The sequence below is a fragment of the Rattus norvegicus genome, chromosome 18 (assembly GCF_021556685.1).
Source record: "Rattus norvegicus strain SHRSP/BbbUtx chromosome 18, alternate assembly SHRSP_T2T, whole genome shotgun sequence".
In the NCBI taxonomy this organism is placed as follows: Eukaryota; Metazoa; Chordata; class Mammalia; order Rodentia; family Muridae; genus Rattus; species Rattus norvegicus.
The window spans coordinates 85,814,868-85,834,036 of record NC_141551.1 but is presented as its reverse complement, the minus strand read 5'-3'; the positions used below and the strand labels follow the sequence as shown (position 1 = coordinate 85,834,036).

Genomic DNA, 19,169 nt, shown 5'->3' with positions numbered 1-19,169 from the left:
GCCAAGTCTGTTCTGTGAGCGCTCAGCCAGGTTCTGTGAGCACTCAGCCAGGTCTGTTCTGTGAGTGCTCAGCCAGGTTGTTTGGAATTTGGGCGGGACGAAGAAGGAGCTGACGAGCTCGGACTTCTCGCCCCGCAGCCCTGGAAGACGTTCCAAGGGTGCTAGGGGCCCGACTTTTCGGGCCCCAATCTGGGAGAGGAGAAAGATCCGGACTAACGGCACCTCTGTCTGTATTTTTGGCTTTCAGAGGGCCCCGGACCTTTGCCACCTCCATCTGAGAAAGATCCGGACTAACGGCACCTCTGTCTGTATTTTTGGCTTTCAGAGGGCCCCGGACTTTTGCCACCTCTATCTGACTTTTTGCTTTCAGTTTGGTACCAAAGCCGTGCAGCACGCCTGTCTGTTGTTTGTTTGACTGTTGGTGTTGTTTGTTTTCTCTGTGTTCTAATCTTCCTTAGAACTAACATGGGACAGTCCCTAACAACGCCCCTAAGTCTCACTCTTGATCATTGGAAAGACGTCCACGACCGGGCACACAACCAGTCCGTCGAGGTTAAAAAAGGAAAATGGCAGACTCTCTGCACATCCGAGTGGCCCACCTTCGGAGCCGGATGGCCAGTGAATGGCACATTTAATAAGATCATTATTTTACAGGTTAAAGATCGGGTCGTCCACGGACATCCTGACCAGGTTCCTTATATTATCACTTGGGAGAGTCTTGCCTTATACCCCCCCCTTGGGCGGAACCCTTCGTGGACCCGAATTGGCCTCCCCTCAACCCCCAGCTTGTCCCCTCGGCCCCGCCCGGTTTGCTGGCCCCGTCTTCCTCTCTCTACCCCACTCTAATTAAATCAGAGCCTTCTAAGAAACCTGTCCTCCCGGCAGACTCAAACTCCCCTCTCATAGATCTTCTCTCTGAAGATCCTCCTCCCCCATATCGTTTACCTACAGGCCCGGCTGAAACGGAGGAGGCAGAGCTGCCGGCCAGATCAGTTGCCGGGCCACAGTCTGATAAGGGTTTCTCCCCTGTCGCAGGGAGATTGCGCAATAAGCGCGAGGTGATGCCAGATACAACCTCCCAGGCTTTTCCACTTAGACAGGGAACCGGTGGCCAGACCCAATACTGGCCGTTTTCAGCAGCTGACATTTACAATTGGAAACAACACAACCCTTCTTTCTCCAAAGATCCGGTGGCACTCACCGACCTAATAGAATCTGTTTTACTTACCCACCAGCCTACTTGGGATGACTGCCAACAGCTCTTACAGGCTCTCTTAACCTCAGAAGAAAAACAAAGAGTGTTCCTAGAGGCCAGAAAGCATGTTCTGGGAGATGATGGGCGTCCCACCCAGCTGCCTGAGGAAATTGATGCTGCATTCCCACTTAAGAGACCAAACTGGGATTTTAATACAGCCGAAGGTAAGGGACACCTACGCCTTTATCGCCAGTTGCTTCTAGCGGGTCTCCGAGGGGCTACACGACGCCCTACTAATTTGGCTCAGGTAAAACAGGTATTACAGGAAGCAGGGGAAACTCCCTCCGCCTTTCTAGAGAGACTTAAGGAGGCCTACCGTATGTACACTCCCTATGACCCAGATGACCCAGGACAAATGACGAGTGTCTCTATGTCCTTCATCTGGCAGGCTGCTCCAGATATCAGGACTAAGTTACAGAGGTTAGAAAATTTGCAGGGCTATACATTACAGGATTTACTTAAAGAAGCTGAAAGGATTTTTAATAAGAGAGAGACACAAGAAGAAAAAGAAGATAGAGTTCGCAGAGAGAGGGAAGAGAGAGATAAAAAAAGAAACAAAGAACTAAGTCGAATCTTGGCCGCCATAGTTCAGGGCCAAGAAAGGAAGGGAGATAGGGGGGGAGCTCGAAAGGGGCTGAAGCTGGATAAAGATCAATGTGGCTATTGCAAAGAGAAAGGGCACTGGGCCAGAGAGTGCCCCAAGAAGCCTGGCGGACCCCGAAAGCCTCGACCACGAACCTCCCTCTTGGCTCTAGATAAAGATTAGGGAGGTCAGGGCCAGGAGTCCCCCCCTGAGCCCAGGGTAACGCTTAAAGTTGGGGGGCAGCCGGTTACTTTCCTGGTAGACACAGGAGCCCAGCATTCAGTCCTCACTCAAGCTTCAGGACAACTCAGCGACCGGACGGCCTGGGTACAAGGAGCTACTGGTGAGAAACAATACCGATGGACTACGGACCGCCGGGTTCAGCTGGCTACCGGTAAGGTGACCCATTCCTTCTTACATGTTCCGGACTGCCCGTACCCTCTGCTGGGCCGTGACCTGCTCACCAAACTAAAAGCACAAATTCATTTTGAGGAAGGAGGGGCCCAAATAACTGGCCCCCACGGAACTCCCCTTCAAGTTCTAACCCTACAATTAGAGGATGAATATAGACTATATGAACTGGGACAGGACAAGCCACAATCCCAAGAAATAGGCACTTGGGTCACGAATTTTCCACTGGCTTGGGCAGAGACTGGTGGGATGGGGTTGGCGCTCCAACAGCCCCCCTTAATTATACAGTTAAAGGCCACTGCAACTCCAGTCTCCATAAAACAATACCCTCTGTCACATGAAGCTTATCAAGGCATAAGGCCTCACATTACGAGGCTTCTGGATCAAGGCATCCTAGTTCCCTGCCGGTCGCCTTGGAATACGCCTCTTCTGCCTGTAAAGAAACCCGGCACTGGAGATTATAGGCCAGTACAAGACTTGAGAGAGGTCAACAAGAGGGTAGAAGATATTCATCCGACTGTTCCAAACCCTTACAATTTGCTCAGTACACTGCCCCCTACACATACTTGGTATACGGTTTTGGACCTGAAAGATGCCTTCTTTTGCCTCCGGCTGAGCCCGAAAAGCCAACCCTTATTTGCCTTTGAGTGGAAAGACCCTGAAGTAGGGCTTTCAGGACAATTAACTTGGACAAGACTGCCTCAAGGGTTTAAAAACAGCCCAACGCTCTTTGATGAGGCCTTACATCGGGACTTAGCTGACTTTAGGGTTCAGCATCCCACCCTCATACTCCTGCAATATGTAGATGACCTCCTCCTAGCGGCCACTTCTGAAACTGCATGCCAACGGGGAACTGAATCCCTCTTATAGACTTTGGGACAATTGGGCTACCGAGCCTCTGCCAAAAAGGCTCAAATTTGCCAGACCCAGGTTACTTATTTAGGCTACCAGCTACGGGATGGACAGCGATGGCTGACCCCGGCCAGGAGACAGACTGTGGCCGGCATCCCTGCCCCCAAGAATGGCCGACAGCTACGAGAGTTCTTGGGGACAGCGGGATTCTGCCGCCTCTGGATTCCTGGGTTTGCTGAAATGGCAGCCCCTTTGTACCCCCTCACTAAACCGGGGGTGCTCTTCCAGTGGGGACCAGAGCAGCAAAAAGCATTTGAAAACATCAAACAGGCCTTATTGTCCTCCCCTGCCTTGGGTCTCCCTGATATTACCAAACCTTTTGAACTGTTCATCGATGAGAAACAGGGGTATGCTAAAGGGGTCCTAACACAAAGGTTGGGACCCTGGAAACGCCCTGTAGCCTACCTGTCTAAGAAATTGGACCCTGTGGCCTCCGGCTGGCCACCGTGCCTAAGGATGGTGGCTGCTATTGCTGTCCTGATCAAGGATGCTGGAAAATTGACTTTGGGACAGCCACTCACCATCCTAGCACCCCACGCAGTGGAGGCCTTGGTAAAGCAGCCCCCAGACCGCTGGCTCTCTAATTCCCGCATGACCCACTACCAAGCCTTGTTACTGGATGCAGAACGGGTTCAGTTTGGGCCCGTAGTCGCCCTCAATCCTGCCACCTTGCTTCCTCTACCAGAGGAGGCAGAACAACATGACTGCCTACAAATCCTCGCAGAAGTACATGGAACCAGGCCGGACCTATCGGACCAGCCTCTTCAGAATGCTGACCACACATGGTACACGGATGGCAGCAGCTTCTTGGCAGAGGGAGAGCGAAAGGCTGGAGCTGCGGTCACTACGGAGGACAAAGTAATTTGGGCAAAAGCCCTGCCTGCTGGTACCTCCGCACAACGGGCTGAACTCATCGCCTTGACTCAGGCGCTCAAGATGGCAAAAGGTAAGAGGCTAAATGTATATACAGACAGCCGCTATGCCTTTGCCACGGCACACATCCACGGGGAGATCTACCGGAGGCGGGGGCTGCTCACATCTGAGGGTAAAGATATTAAAAATAAGGCTGAAATTCTGGCCCTCTTAGAAGCCCTATTCTTGCCCAAAAGACTGAGTATTATGTATTGTCCAGGACACCAGAAGGGGCACAACCCAGAGGCACGAGGAAACCGGCTGGCCGATGCCACGGCGCGAGAAGTGGCCATGAGCAAACAAATCTTACCCTTAAATAGCCCAGACCAACCCACGCCCCCACCAGTGGGACAAACCAGTTGGGTTTATGCCCATGAGGACATAGAGCTCCTAGAAAAAATGGGGGCCATCTACCACCCTCAACTAAAACAGTGGGTCTACAAAGGAAAGACAGTTATGCCAATAAAAATGACTTTTGAATTGATCTCTTTTTTACACAAATTAACCCATTTGGGGTTTAAGAAGATGAAAACCTTACTAGATTGGGAAGAGATAAATCTGTGGTTTTTGAATCGGGACAAAGCGATACAAAAGGTGACTGAGAGTTGCAAAGTGTGCGCTCAGGTTAACCCGGGAAGGACCATGATTGGACAAGGAGTTCGTCCTAGGGGACACCGTCCCGGCATCCATTGGGAAATTGATTTTACTGAAATTAAACCAGGTATGTATGGATACAAGTATCTCCTAGTGTTTGTAGACACCTTCTCAGGATGGGTCGAAGCCTTCCCCACAAAGCACGAGACTGCAAAAATGGTCACCAAGAAGCTCCTCGAGGAAATCTTTCCCAGGTATGGCATGCCTCAAGCGTTGGGGTCGGACAACGGGCCCGCTTTCGTCTCCCACGTAAGTCAGTTGGTGGCCAAATTGCTGGGGATTGATTGGAAATTACATTGTGCCTATAGACCCCAGAGTTCAGGTCAGGTAGAACGCATGAATAGAACAATTAAGGAGACTTTATCCAAACTTACGCTTGCAACTGGCTCAAAGGATTGGGTGACCCTCCTTCCCCTAGTTCTCTATCGGGCCCGGAATACCCCGGGCCCCCATGGTCTAACTCCTTTTGAAATAATGTATGGAGCACCACCCCCATTTGTCCATTTCTTTGATTCAAACATTGCTGATTTCACTGACAGCCCTTCTCTGAGGGCCCATTTACAGGCCCTACAGATTGTGCAGAAAGACGTCTGGAGACCTTTGGCCGCTGCTTACCAGGACGAGCTTGAGCATCCGGTGGTGCCACACCCGTTCCAGATTGGAGACACCGTGTGGGTGCGCAGACACCAGACCAAGAATCTCGAGCCACGGTGGAAAGGACCCTACACTGTCCTCCTGACTACCCCGACCGCCCTAAAGGTAGACGGAGTCGCGGCTTGGATCCACGCATCACACGTCAAGGCAGTCCGGTCTGAGGAATTGACTAATCACAACACTACACCCCAGACATGGAGAGTTCAGCGCACTCCAAACCCCTTAAAGTTAAAACTCCTACGTGGCTCCTCCTAGTCCTTTTGTGGCCTAGAGTCAGTGGGGGAATAAGCCCCCACCACATTTATAACATTACCTGGATAGTCACTAATCTCATGACAGGAAGGCTGGCTAATGCTACCTCCGTAAGGGGGACACTGGCCGATGCCTTCCCTCCCTTATACTTTGACCTTTGTGATGTGATAGACTACAAGTGGGAGCCTGGCACTACCCATAATTGGCATCCCTCAACCACCTACTATGGTTGCGGTCCGGCTTCCCACAGCAAAGAGATCTACGTTTGCCCTGGACACAGAGTGAGCCGGCAGTGTGGAGGGCCGGGGAGTGGGTACTGTGCCCAGTGGGGATGTGAGACTACTGGGGATGCGTATTGGAAGCCATCCTCATCTTGGGACCTGATAACTCTGAAACGAGACGGTCGGCCTCCTTACACCTTATGTAAACGGGACGCGAAATGCAATCCCCTCGTCCTCCACTTCACCGACTCAGGTAGAAGAGCGACCTGGGACGGGCCCAAATCTTGGGGCCTGCGCTTATACGTCACAGGGACCGATCCGGTGGGTCTGTTCTCTCTAAATAGACAAGTCTCTCCCCTGGCCACTCGACCCATTGGACCCAACCCAGTTCTACCAGATCAGAAGCCTCCCTCGCTCCCGGCACAAGCCCAACCCCCGTCATTGCCTAAGGTCACCCAGGCCCCTGGTAGTACTCCCACAAGCCCCTTCTCCACAACGGGGGGCTCCACCATTTTGATCTCCCCATCGCCAGGCACCGGGGATCGATTATTCAATTTGGTGGCTGGTGCATATCTGGCTCTCAACTATTCAGACCCTTTTAGGACTCAGGAGTGCTGGTTGTGTCTCGTTTCCGGTCCGCCCTATTATGAAGGGGTAGCAGTCATTGGAAATTACACCAACCTGACTGCTGCCCCAGACAGTTGTGCCAATACCCCCAGCCACAGACTAACTCTGCCCGAGGTCTCGGGACGAGGGCTCTGCTTGGGGAATGTACCCCCCACACACCAGACCCTCTGCAACACCACTCAGAAGATTCCCATCGGGAACTACTTCCTGGCAGCCCCAAAAGGCACATACTGGGCCTGCAATACCGGACTAACACCCTGTATCTCAGCCACAGTCCTCAACCAATCCTCTGACTATTGTGTATTAGTAGAAATTTGGCCCAAAGTCACCTACCATGAATCCGAGTATATATACTCGTTTTTTGAGAAACAGACTCGTTTTCGACGAGAGCCTGCCACCCTGACTTTAGCTTTACTCCTAGGAGGAATCACCTTGGGGGGAGTGGCCGCGGGTATAGGGACCGGGACCACTGCACTCATTGAAACTGGCCATTTCCGTCAGTTACAAGCAGCCATGAATGCAGATCTTAAAGCTATAGAAGAGTCTGTGAGTGCATTAGAAAAGTCCTTAACATCGTTGTCTGAAGTGGTCCTCCAAAATAGACGAGGGCTAGATATGTTGTTCCTCCGCGAGGGTGGATTATGTGCTGCTCTAAAAGAAGAGTGCTGTTTCTATGCAGACCATACTGGAATAGTAAGAGATAATATGGCTAAGCTTCGAGAACGCCTGGCCCAAAGACAAAAACTGTTTGATTCCCAACAGGGATGGTTCGAGGGGTGGTTTAACCGATCCCCTTGGTTTGCTACCCTCCTGTCTACCCTGATGGGACCCCTACTTATTCTTCTCCTAATTCTTCTTTTTGGACCCTGCATCCTTAATAGGCTGGTACAGTTCATGAGGGATAGACTTTCAGTCATTCAGACCCTCGTACTGACGAAGCAGTACCATAGGCTGAGACAACAAGAGACAGAAATTTCTTGACCAAGTTGAGTGAAAGATTTCACTCAAAGTTAGCAAAAAATGGGGGAATGAAAGACCCCAGCTTAGCAGCAGTAATGCCATTTTGCAAGGCTGTACTTAAGATGACTGGTTCAGGGAAAGGTTAGAACACTGAGTATACAGCGGCTGCCAAGCAGGAGATGTTTGGTTGAAGGCCTGGCAACAGGATGACTGGGGTTGAGCACCTGACAATAAGAAAAAGCCCCGGGAGAGGTCCCACACCCTGGTGGGGGGGCCGAGTCAGTTGTTATGTTTCAAGAAGGTAGCTTGGAAACTTGCCCCCAGGCTAAACTCTTGGGGGGCCGAGTCAGCCGTTATGTTTCAGGAAGGTAGCTAAGAAACTTGCCCCCAGGCTAAACTCTTGGGGGGCCGAGTCAGCCGTTATGTTTCAGGAAGGTAGCTAGGAAACTTGCCCCCGGGCTGAACCCTTTGGGGGCCGAGTCAGCCGTTATGTTTCAGGAAGGTAGCTAGGAAACATTAGAATCCACCAATGATATCCCTGTAACCATGCATCTGCTTCTGTATGCTTGCTTCTGCTCCCCAAAATCCTATAAAAAAGCCCATCCTTGGTTCCGTGGGCGCGCCAGTCCCCCGAGCGACTGAAGCGCCCACAGGTACCTGTGTATCCCGACAATAAATCAAATCCTCTTGCTGATTGCATCCTGTGGTGTCTCGGCCTGGTCATTGAAGTTGGAGGGTCTCCATCCCGAGGGAAAGTTCTCCCTGAGAGCTTTTCAAACTGTCCCTGTGTGTTAAAATAAAATGAATACCTTTAAAGGAGTAAAGACAGAGCATAACCATAATTTTTGGAAGACAAAAAATAAGTTCTAACAAGAGAAAACAATGTAACTCCTTCACAATTAATACCAAGTGGGTTACTATTAAGTGACAAGGTTTGGCTGTCAGGGCCACCAAGCGAGGTATGTTGTTTTTGTTTCTTTTTTCCGACCCATAACAGAGATGGCTGCCAGCCATGTGGCTGCCCTTAAGTCAGTGGTGAAGCTATGACTCCTCCTTCTTTATCCCATAGTCAAGATGGCAACAGGCCGTGTGTTGTTTAAATCATTCCTCCTGCCAGCCTGGGTGTAGCTGTCTGTGCAAGGTCTGAGACAAACTGGATAAATGTCTCAGCAGACACCTGGCAATCGAGGTTTAGACCCAAAAGTGTCTTAGCTGGAACCGCAAGGCTCAGCTGCACATAAGCCTGGGGCTGTACAGTTGGGAATGAGGGTAGCCTGGGGTCAAACATCTAACCATCTTGCCTCTGACTCCTGAATGCTGGCATTACAGCCATGAAAACCACCAAGCACAGCTCAAAAATGGAGTCCTGAATTTACATTTGTGGGTTTGCACATTTTCTTCTGTTTTTTGTTTTAAGCTTGTTTGTGTGGTTGGGGATTTAGCTCAGTGGTAGAGCGCTTGCCTAGGAAGCGCAAGGCCCTGGGTTCGGTCCCCAGCTCCGGAAAAAAAACAAAAAACAAAAAACAAAACCAAGCTTGTTTGTTTGTTTGTTTGTTTGTTTGTTGAGACAAGGTTTCTCTGTGTAGTCCTGGTTGTCCTGGAACTCTCTCTGTAGACCAGGCTCGCTTGGAATTCATAGAGATCCTCTTGCCTCTGCCTCCCAAGTGCTGGGATTAAAGGCGTGAGCCACCACCACCTGGACTCTTTTTGAGGAATAAACCACCTCCTTAGAAACTCTCACATTCCATGCATATACTTTTTGGATTGCCATATATTCTTAGTAATTAGCCTTTTCCTCCCAAACAACATCATTCTTCATAATTTTATCTTCTGAGTTCCACTTAGGCCAACATTAGTATAGAGACTTCAGAATTCTATTGGTTAAGGTTTGCACCATAAACATTCTTGTAGACAGTACAAAGTTTAATATTGCTTTTTAACCAGTTGAATACTCACTGTCTTTTACTTGGTGTGTTTAAACAATTCATGATTAATGTATTTTTCTGTGTTGAATATTAAAATCTGTGGCATTTCTAGTTATAAATTGGACATTTCTTTTATTCACTTCATCATTATGGTTGAATTATTACTCATTCCTCGTTATTCTCTTTGAAAAGCATTTTGTTAACATTTAATGAATTTCCCTACATTAGACTTCAAGGCAGCAGGACCCACTGTCTTAGTTAGGGTTTCATTGCTGTGAAGCGATCCATGACCAAGGCAATTCTTACAAAGGTGAGCATTTAACTGGGGCTGCCTTCAGTTTCAGATAATGTTCAGTCCATCATCATCTTATCAGGAAGCATGGCAGCTGCAGGCAGACACGGTGCTGGAGAAAGAGCTGAGAGTCCTTGATCCGAAGGCAGCCAGGAAGGGACTGTCTCCTGCACTGGGCAGAGCTTAAGCATAAGACGTCACAGCCCAGCTCTACAGTGACACACGTCCTCCAACAAGGCCAGACCTACGTCCTGAGGCAGCTCTACTCTGACTTCCCAGGAGGCTCCAGCGCTTGCCCCTGCAGTAAAGGACCTCATGGTTCTAAAATTTCAGGTCTTCCTTGATCTGGAGGGCATGTTGTATTCACATAAAAGAGCATCACAATTATGTTTAATACTTGTAGTTATCCCAGTGTTTACAGTGTACGTTTTTAATGAATTAGAGTCTACATTCAAATTATGTGCACTATGAAAAACTTAGCATAATAAATTCTCAATTTTCCTTCCTAACTTTGTGGTGCTGTTATTAACATTAGCACATATTTTACCTCTGTGTGTTCTGTAAACATATAGACAATTGATACTATTTTTACCACTGCCAATTTTCTAGTAGAGAATGTTAAAATAAAAATTATTTAAACTTTCATTTATTTGGTTCTTAGTATGTTTTTTGCACAGTATAGATCCCAGTTTCTCTCTGGTGTCATAGTCTTTCCTGCCTGGAAAACATTTTATCATGCAATTGATCCACTGATTGAATTGAGTACACAGATGATGTGTACTCAACATTTGTTTGCCTGCACAAGTCTGTATTCTCTTTACTTTACTTTGTATGTACAATTATGGATTAGTAGTTTCTTTCTTCCCGTAGGCCATGTTAAAGATACCTTCAAGCTACTATAAGTTCTGGTATGACAATGACTATAATTCTTATTTTCACTTTCTGCATTAATGTTGCTATTATTTCTCTAGTTGCCTTCAAAATTTTTTCTTCTCAGAAATTCAAATATGGCAAAACTATATGTATAGGTTTTTGAAAGACTTGTTGTTTTAGTTACAGATGTATCTAGTTGGATTTCTGATTTATAGGGCTTTATATTTTGAATTTTCAGATATATTTATCTTTTTGATATTTTATCAATTTTAAGTTATCTAGATGGTATCAATCTTAATTTTTAAAATTTGTAAACAATTGCTTCTTCAAATAATTCTTTTTTATATTAAATACAGGTTTATTGTGAAGATGCTTTCTGATGGGCAAGTTCACTGGCCCCAAGGACCGAGGCCAGGAAGTTGCCATGGGGAAAGGGGGGTGGAGGAGTGGGAACTGAGAGAAGAGAGGAGAAAAAGAGCTCTTTTTTTTCCAAATCTTTCTTCTGTTCCTTTATGGTCCTATTATGACTTGTGTTATTTTAAAACATCTTCATCTAAACCAAGGAGCTTACTGTCTGTTTTCAGCACCTGTGGGGTGGTAACAAGCCACCCCAGACTAGTTCCTAATGTCTTTTTAAGTGTGGCTTTTCCTGTCATGTATGTATGTATGCATGTATGTATGTATTATGTATGTATTATTTTAAATTTTTTATATCATCTATATTCTACTAGAATATAAACTAAAAACACACTTTTGATAAATTAACTGACCAATCTCTCTCTCTATTTGGGGAGGGCAAAGAAGGGACAGACTGACACTGGCCTCACCTCTGTACTGCAGATCTGTGAGGAAGCAGCTCAACTCTCAGACAGGAGACCCGAGCAGCTTGTCACTCACTCTCATCACCATGAACCCCTCCTGCCTGATTCTGTCTTTATAATATCCCAACATCATCTTAAGTCTTACACAGAGCCTTGTGTGTACAGTAACTGTTCAATGTACTTCGGTGTCACTGTACTTTGTCACTGTACTTTGGTGATAGGATAGACCATGTATTATACATATTAAGCTACCTTTAACTCTCAAAAACATTAATTTTATGTGGCTCAGTCTGGAGGGCCCAGACCATTGTGGATGGGGCTGTGGCTGGGCTTGTGGTCCTTTGTGCTATAAGAAAGCAGGTTACTCAGGCCACAGTGAACAAGGCAGTAAGCAGCACCCTTATATTACCATTTAGAAGACTCGATCGAGTTTGTTTTCTCTACCAATTAAAGAATTAAAAGGCTGGAAAAATCTTGACGGCCTGCTGGTGGAAGAATGTGTTAGACACAACCTTTGTTTTTAAGCTGCCTGGCTTTTGTCCAAGGTCAACAAATTAGAGGGACAGAAGAGATGGCTCAGTGGTGAAATGACTTTTATGCAAGTACAAGGACCTGAGTTCAAATGCCCAGAACCCACTTGAAAACTAGGCACGGTGCCGATGTCTTTGTAACCTCAGTTCTGTGGAGAATGAGGGAGACAGACAGATCCCAGAGCTGGCTGGACACCAGTCTCACACAATCAAGAAGGTGTATACATGTGTGAGTGTGCATGAGTTTGTGTGAGATCATATATATGTGTTTGTGTGTGTGTGTGTGTGTGTGTGTGTGTGTGTGTGTGTGTGTGTGTGAGTGTGTGTGAGATGTAGGATGAATTTGGGTATAGAAGCAAATGGGTATGACCTCTCTGGATTTGATGAGGAAAACAGTAATCATTCTGCACATTCTGAGTTTTAAGTGTCTAAGATAAAATCAGAACCTCTGTGACTTTTACAAGAGCAGGGAGCACGGTTGCCAGGAGCAGAAAACACAGTTGCCAAGACACCTGCCTGAAAGGCCAAATGGCCTAACAGTAGGGAGTACTAGATTTCTGCAGTGTCCACAAAATGAGAGCTCTTAGGAAAGCTTTAGAGCTTCTGTGTGCATGCAGCCAGCAATGTAGAAAGAGTTGTATGCACATCTGAGCCACAACATCCAGGACAATGGCACGGTTTAACAACCCAGGCATATTTTGACAAGCCAAGCATTTTTATGAGACAGACCTTGAGTTGATTCAAATGTGAGTGTATAGCACCCTCCCCTTGAGGCTCACCCCTACTTAGCCACAGAGTTCATACAGTCTTCCACATTAAAAATCCACTTACTGTAAAATGCTTCTAGCACAATTACTGAAAATATGACCATGGTTCCTGTCAGTTACGATCTATTTTTGTCTTTTTTTTTTTGAAACAGAAATGGATTTCAAGAAGTTGGTGTGATCTATTAAAATGAATTACTAAAAGTGCATTCTACTATATGCAGAGAGAGGATGGTTAATTGCCTGACATAGTAATTCATAAGCAAGAAAAGGCTTTGCTATTTTTATTCAAAATAAACAATACACTAGGGGGTTGCCTTCAGGGCCATTTGCCTTATATGTTCTTTTGTAACACAGCTCTTGGGGCAGCTGAAGTGCCATGACCCTGATATAGTTACATTCATTGTCTAGATGGCCACTCTCCTCTTGTCAAAGCCCCAGGTGTGCTCTGAGACTCAGGTAAACGATGATTGGTTCCCACCAAACTTGACAATCCCTTGTCAAAACCTGGACTAAGTTTGGCCAACTGAGCCTGGAAGGCATGGATATCTGCAGTAGACACTGTAGGAATGGTTTTATTCACTTAGGTGCATTAAAAAGTCCACAACAGAAAACAGTTTGTCTAAAGCCACCCTTGCCAAGCTTGGATGCTGTCCTCTTCGTACATAGATAGCCCTGGACAAAACCCATCCAGAGTCAAGCACAGTGAGAAGACCGACTCCTGATTCATAATAAAATCGGGGAGATCAGGGAGCTGCTGCTGGGCCTTGGCCTTTCTCAGGACTCCGAGGGATCTGGGCATGTGTTATCTGCCACAGACCACCCAGGGGAGTGTGTCAGCAGAGGGACCAAGGCTTGGATTTCAGGTAGAGAACGGATTCGGCATGACAGACAGACACAAACTCGAGGTGTGTGCTGCTGCAAAAAGCTTTACTTCTTGGCATAGATTTAAGCAGTTAGAACAGGTGCATCATAATTGGCAGTCATCCAGCTCTTATTCATCACCCCACCAAGGAGGAAAGCAGAACGTACAGTCTGGGAAACAATTCTCAGCCTCAAACAATAGTTTAGAAAACTGCAGTTATACTGCCAGATTTGTGGGCACCAGGTATGTATTCATCATTTACCTTTGTTTTAATAAAATTTAAACTCTATATTTGTGGCCCCTCAGAATAGTAAGGAAACTTTTGTAACCACAGTTAACTCTTGATAAGTTTGTTCAACTTGTTGGAACTTGTCTATGATCTTTTTAAAAGAATCGTTACTGTTTTGAATCATGTTAAACAAACAAAACTTATCCAAAAGGGGGGAAAGGCTTTTCTGGAATGGTCATGTTATTAGTAACTGTAATTAATTTCTCTCCCATTTACTGGGAGCTAATGGATACAGCATTTGTATTCATTGCAGCCTTAGAGTTTATCAGGATCATGATGGTGTGAGACGTTTCCGTCTCTGAACTTTCAGTTCCTGAGACATCTAAAGGTACATGACCATCTTCCCACACTGCTATATTCGTAAAATCAGATATTGCTGACAGCTTAAAATTGCTAAAATCACCAAGACTAGAACACAGAAGGCACCTCCACCACAAGCATAGACCCTAGTCATCATCTATTTGTAGGGAGACTGCAGGGACCTCCAGGAGGCCAAGCCATTCCAGGCACAGCCTCTGTCTGGATAGAAACGAAGCATAAGAGCTTCATGTCACACAGACTCCACTGGAGTGGGTGTGGCTGTTATCCTTTACAGTCATTTAATTGGGGTTACTCCCCTATTGTATCACTTCACCTGATAACAAAACTCCTTACCTATGGCCGTAGGTGTCCTTGGTAATCAAATTAACAATTGTAATGATGGCAGCAGAACTATTCTACATCAACTGTTAATCCTGAAGTTGGCCAGAAAAAACAGCTCCACCATTTTGAGCCAAATTTAAAGAAATCTTTACATATTAAATATTGACCAAGGGATAGACTTTGCTGAGGACCATTTCCTGGAATTTCCCAGCTGAGAATGGCCTCGAGCCATGTGTTTCGGGGGTTTGTAAGGACAAACCTGTAGGACAGCTATTTTCCCATGGGACTTTGTTATTTTCTAAAAACTACAACTTCCAGCTTTCCAGGAAGTTACCTGGTCCCTGGGCAGGTGAGGCATACAGGTTAATTTTGGGGATTACACAACCTCGATCTGTTGTCTTCATAATCTCTTCACCTCTATCCATTGTTCCTCTAGTAAGCAGTGTGTATTATAAATGAGGTATTGCATGTCAGGTAATGGGTATAGACAAAATTTCTACTGCTATGATTCATTACCAGCTTGAGTCCATTCTCAATGTATTTAAATGAAAGCTGTCTCTGTCTCTGTCTCTGTCTCTATCTATCATCTATCTATCTATCTATCTATCTATCTATCTATCTATCTATCTATCTAATATGATCTATATATGGTATTAAGCTCATATATTCAAATAGATGATTTCTATTTGAATAGATAGGCATGTTTCATTTGGATTTTTTACTGGGTTTTCCCATATTTGTAAGATTCTACACTAATAGGCTAGTTCAATAATACATATGTGAACCCTTCTGTTTAGGAAAAAAATGAGATCAGGCTGATTTATTAAGGCAACCTAAGTTCAACTTCTCATTCCCACAAGATTCTGTGGCCTGAGTTGAGGTCTAGTTCTCTCAACCATAATGCTTGGTGACTTTTCAGATCTAGCAAAAATGTTTTAAACATCTATGACTTACAAAGCAACAAGAGGGCACTGCCCTTTAGGAAAAACCAACAATCCTTTGAGGAAGGTAGAAGAAAGAACATCTGGAATTTGAGAAAGATGGTGTTACTGGAATTTCCAACCCCAATAAGCCCATATAAAAAACACACAATCCAATTGTTAGAATTATAAGCTATATGCCTAGATTGGTCAGATACAACACAATACTAATTTATTCCCCAGCTATGACACCCTTCGTACTTGCGGTTTCTCCTGGCCACACGGTTCTGATCCATCCTGCTTCCTCCTCCTGCCATCCTCTCTCCTTCCCCTCTTGTCCTCTTCTCCTTCTCTCTTCCCCCACTACTGAAACTACAGTCCCGCCTTTCCCCAATCACAGACTCTAGCCTCTATTGTCCAGTTAAAAATGGGGAGAAGGTTCACCTGAGATCACCTAAGTACTTGATGGACTGCTGGCCTTGGGCAGCCCTCTCAGGAAGCAGAATTAACATTAGAATGCAAACAGCTTCAGGCCAACATACAGCAGGACTGAACAAAAAAGGAGTGTTGGGTAGGAGAGTAGGGAAAAGAGTGCAGTGAATGCAAGAGAATGGGAGACATCACAGGATGTCCTGGGGCTTAGAGGATAGAGAATCCAGAGAAGAAGAAAGAAGGAAGAAGCCAGTGAAGAATGCCAGCTGCTGAGGGCTCCTTGTAGGCACTGGGCAGACAGAGGAGGCAGCCCCAGGTGAGTGGAAAACATCAACAGAAAGCAGAAAAGCTCCTTACAGATGGCTTGAAGGGCCTTGAACGGCACAGCAAACACTTGGGATTTCTATCTGTAAGTCGTTCTGAGTTTGGGAGCACCATGACTTGTTCTTTCTTTCCTAGGAGAGGTCCTGGGAATAGAAGGAAATCATAAAAGTAAAGTAATTAATTAAGATTTTAAAAATAATCGGAGAGGGAAAGAAAGTCAAGTGTAGCCTATTATACAAAGGTAAAGTGATCACTGATACAGAAAAGAATCTGTTTGAATGAAAAGGTTGTCACACACTCATGTGGTATGGCAAGTCTACATATCTATAGCTTGGGAGGCTGAGGTAGAAGAGTGGGGAGTTTGAGACAAGCCTAAACTAAATATAGAGATCTTGTATCAAAATTTAAAAAGCAGAAAAGAGCAAAAATCGAAGAAAGAGACAAGAAAGGGAAGAAAAAAGATGGGAGGGAAGGGGACTGCTTTCAAGTGGGGGTAGCACTTTAAATTAATGGTTGAAATTAATTGTAAACAGTGCCAAAGAAAGGGTAAGAACATGAAAGCTAAAAAAAAGATTGGGGATTCAAACATAAAAGAAGTAATTTGGCTTGTGTTTGACCTCACATACTTCTTATTAGAGGCTGGCTCTGCTGTATTTTACAAGCACCAGTAACTAGTGCGTGTAAAATACAGAATATGTTTTGGAAAGCAAAATGCTTTTCTTTAATGCTTCTGACTCATAAACGTAATTCTAGGGAACACATAATTTGACTGTTCTATTAGATCCCTATTGGGGAAGGTGTTCTTTGTAATAAAAAGGCATTTGTCTCATGCTACTATCTTAAATTTATTTTTCTTTTTGAGTTCAGAATATATGGTTTGATTAGAAAGTTGAAGAAAGAATGCTCTTTTAATTTAAATAAAAAATAGGTGACGGAAGATAGTAGTAAGAAAAATATAGTTACAGAGAAATATCGCCTTCCACTTTAGCAGGACAGCTAATAGAAGGAGTAGAGCTAGAAATAAGGAATTGGGGACACTTCTACAGGACCATGTGGGCCTTGGTCTTTGCACTCATAAAGCTGCTGTCTACACATCATTGCAGACTGCTTTGCAGATGGTGCATGACACATGCATATTTCCACTTCAGGAACCCAACATAGATTGTCTGACATTATAAAAAAGTCACATAAATTTCCAGCACAGAAACACTGGAAATACTAAGTCAGGATGCCAGGTTAGGTGTTTGCTGAGGTCCACAGATGTCCATTCCCTGACTTCAATCTTCTTGCTGTGTTCTCATGGTAGAAGGAATAACGGAGCTCTCGGGTCTCTTTTCTGAGGACAGAAACACACTCATGAGTACTCCATGAGGCTACATACTTGTAACTTGGAAATCTGTCAAAGCCTCAAAATCACATAACCCTGTGGTCCCACAAAAACTATCCTCAACAATAATAGAACTTCTGGGGGAATCACCATCCATGACCTCAAGCTGTATTACAGAGCAATAGTGATAAAAACTGTATGGTATTGGTACAGAGACAGACAGGTAGATCAATGCAATAGAATTGAAGACCCAGAAATGAACCCACACACCCATGGTCACTTAATGTTTGACAAAATATACAAAGAACTCAAGAAGTTAGGCTCCAGAGAGCCAAATAACCCTATTAAATAAGTGGGTACAGAGCTAAACAAAGAATTCTCAGCTGAGGAATATGGAAAGTCTGAGAAGCACTTAAAGAAATGTTCGGCATCCTTAGTCATCAGGGAAATGTAAATCAAAACAACCCTGAGATTCCACCTCACACCAGTCAGAATGGCTAAGATAAAAAAAAATTCAGATGACAGCAGATGCTGGTGAGGAGGTGGAGAAAGAGGAACACTCCTCCATTGTTGGTGGGACTGCAGACTGGTACAACCATTCTGGAAATCAGTCTGGAGGTTCCTCAGAAAATTGGACGTTTAACTACCTGAGGACCCAGCTATACCTCTCCTGGGCATATACCCAAAAGATGCTCCAACATATAACAAAGACACGTGCTCCACTATGTTCATAGCAGCCTTATTTATAATAGCCAGAAGCTGGAAAGAACCCAGATGCCCTTCAACAGAGGAATGGATACAGAAAATGTGGTATATCTACACAATGGAATATTACTCAGCTATCAAAAACAATGACTTTATAAAATTCATAGGCAAATGGATGGAACTAGAAAATATCATCCTGAGTGAGGTAACCCAATATCTCTCTCTCTCTCTCTCTCTCTCTCTCTCTCTCTCTCTCTCTCTCACACACACACACACACACACACACACACACAAAACCACACATGGTGTGCTCTCACTGGTAAATGGGTATTAGCCCAAAAGTTTGAATTATCCAAGATATAATCCACAGACCACATGAAGCTCAAGAAGGACGACCAAAGTGTGGATGCTTCAGTCCTCTTTAAAAGGGGGAACAAAATACTCATAGGTGGGGATTTGGAGACAAAGTTTGGAGCAGAGACTGAAGGAACAGCCATTCTGAGCCTGCCACACCTGGGGATCCAGCCCATATATATACAGCCACCAAAACTAGACAATTTTGATGAAGCTAAAAGATGCATGCTGACAGGAGCCTGATATAGCTGTCTCCTAAGAGGCTCAGCTAGAGCATGGCAAATACGGAGGCGAACGTTAGCAGCAAACAACTGAACTGAGAGAATGGGGTCCCCATTGGAAGAACTAGAGAAAGAACTGAAAGAGCTGAAGGGGCTTGAATCCTCATAAGAACAACAATACCAACCAACCATAGCTCCCATGGACTAAACCACTACCCAAAACACTTTGGACAGACCCATGGCTACAGCTGCATATGTAGCAGAGGGTGGCCTTTTTGGGCACCAATGGGAGGAGAAGCCCTTGGTCCTGCCAAGGCTGGACCAGTGTAGTGGAATATCAGGGTGGGGAGGCAGGAAGAGGGGGTGGTTGGGGAAGGGGAACACCCTTATAGAAGAAGGGGAGGGGGTGGAATAGGGGGCTTATCTCTGGGAAACCAGGAAAGG

At 45.4% G+C, this 19,169-nt stretch overlaps 1 protein-coding gene across 1 annotated transcript; it reads left to right on the top strand.

Annotated features, from left to right (window-relative positions):
• Positions 1–282: 282 nt before the first annotated feature.
• Positions 283–8,210, top strand: LOC147999914 (protein NYNRIN-like). Its single transcript, XM_087593639.1, has 2 exons — positions 283–7,742; positions 7,877–8,210. Exon 1 carries the CDS (start codon positions 3,342–3,344, stop codon positions 5,634–5,636), a length of 2,295 nt encoding a protein of 764 aa, XP_087449765.1. The 5' UTR covers positions 283–3,341; the 3' UTR covers positions 5,637–7,742; positions 7,877–8,210.
• The last annotated feature ends 10,959 nt before the right edge of the window (positions 8,211–19,169 follow it).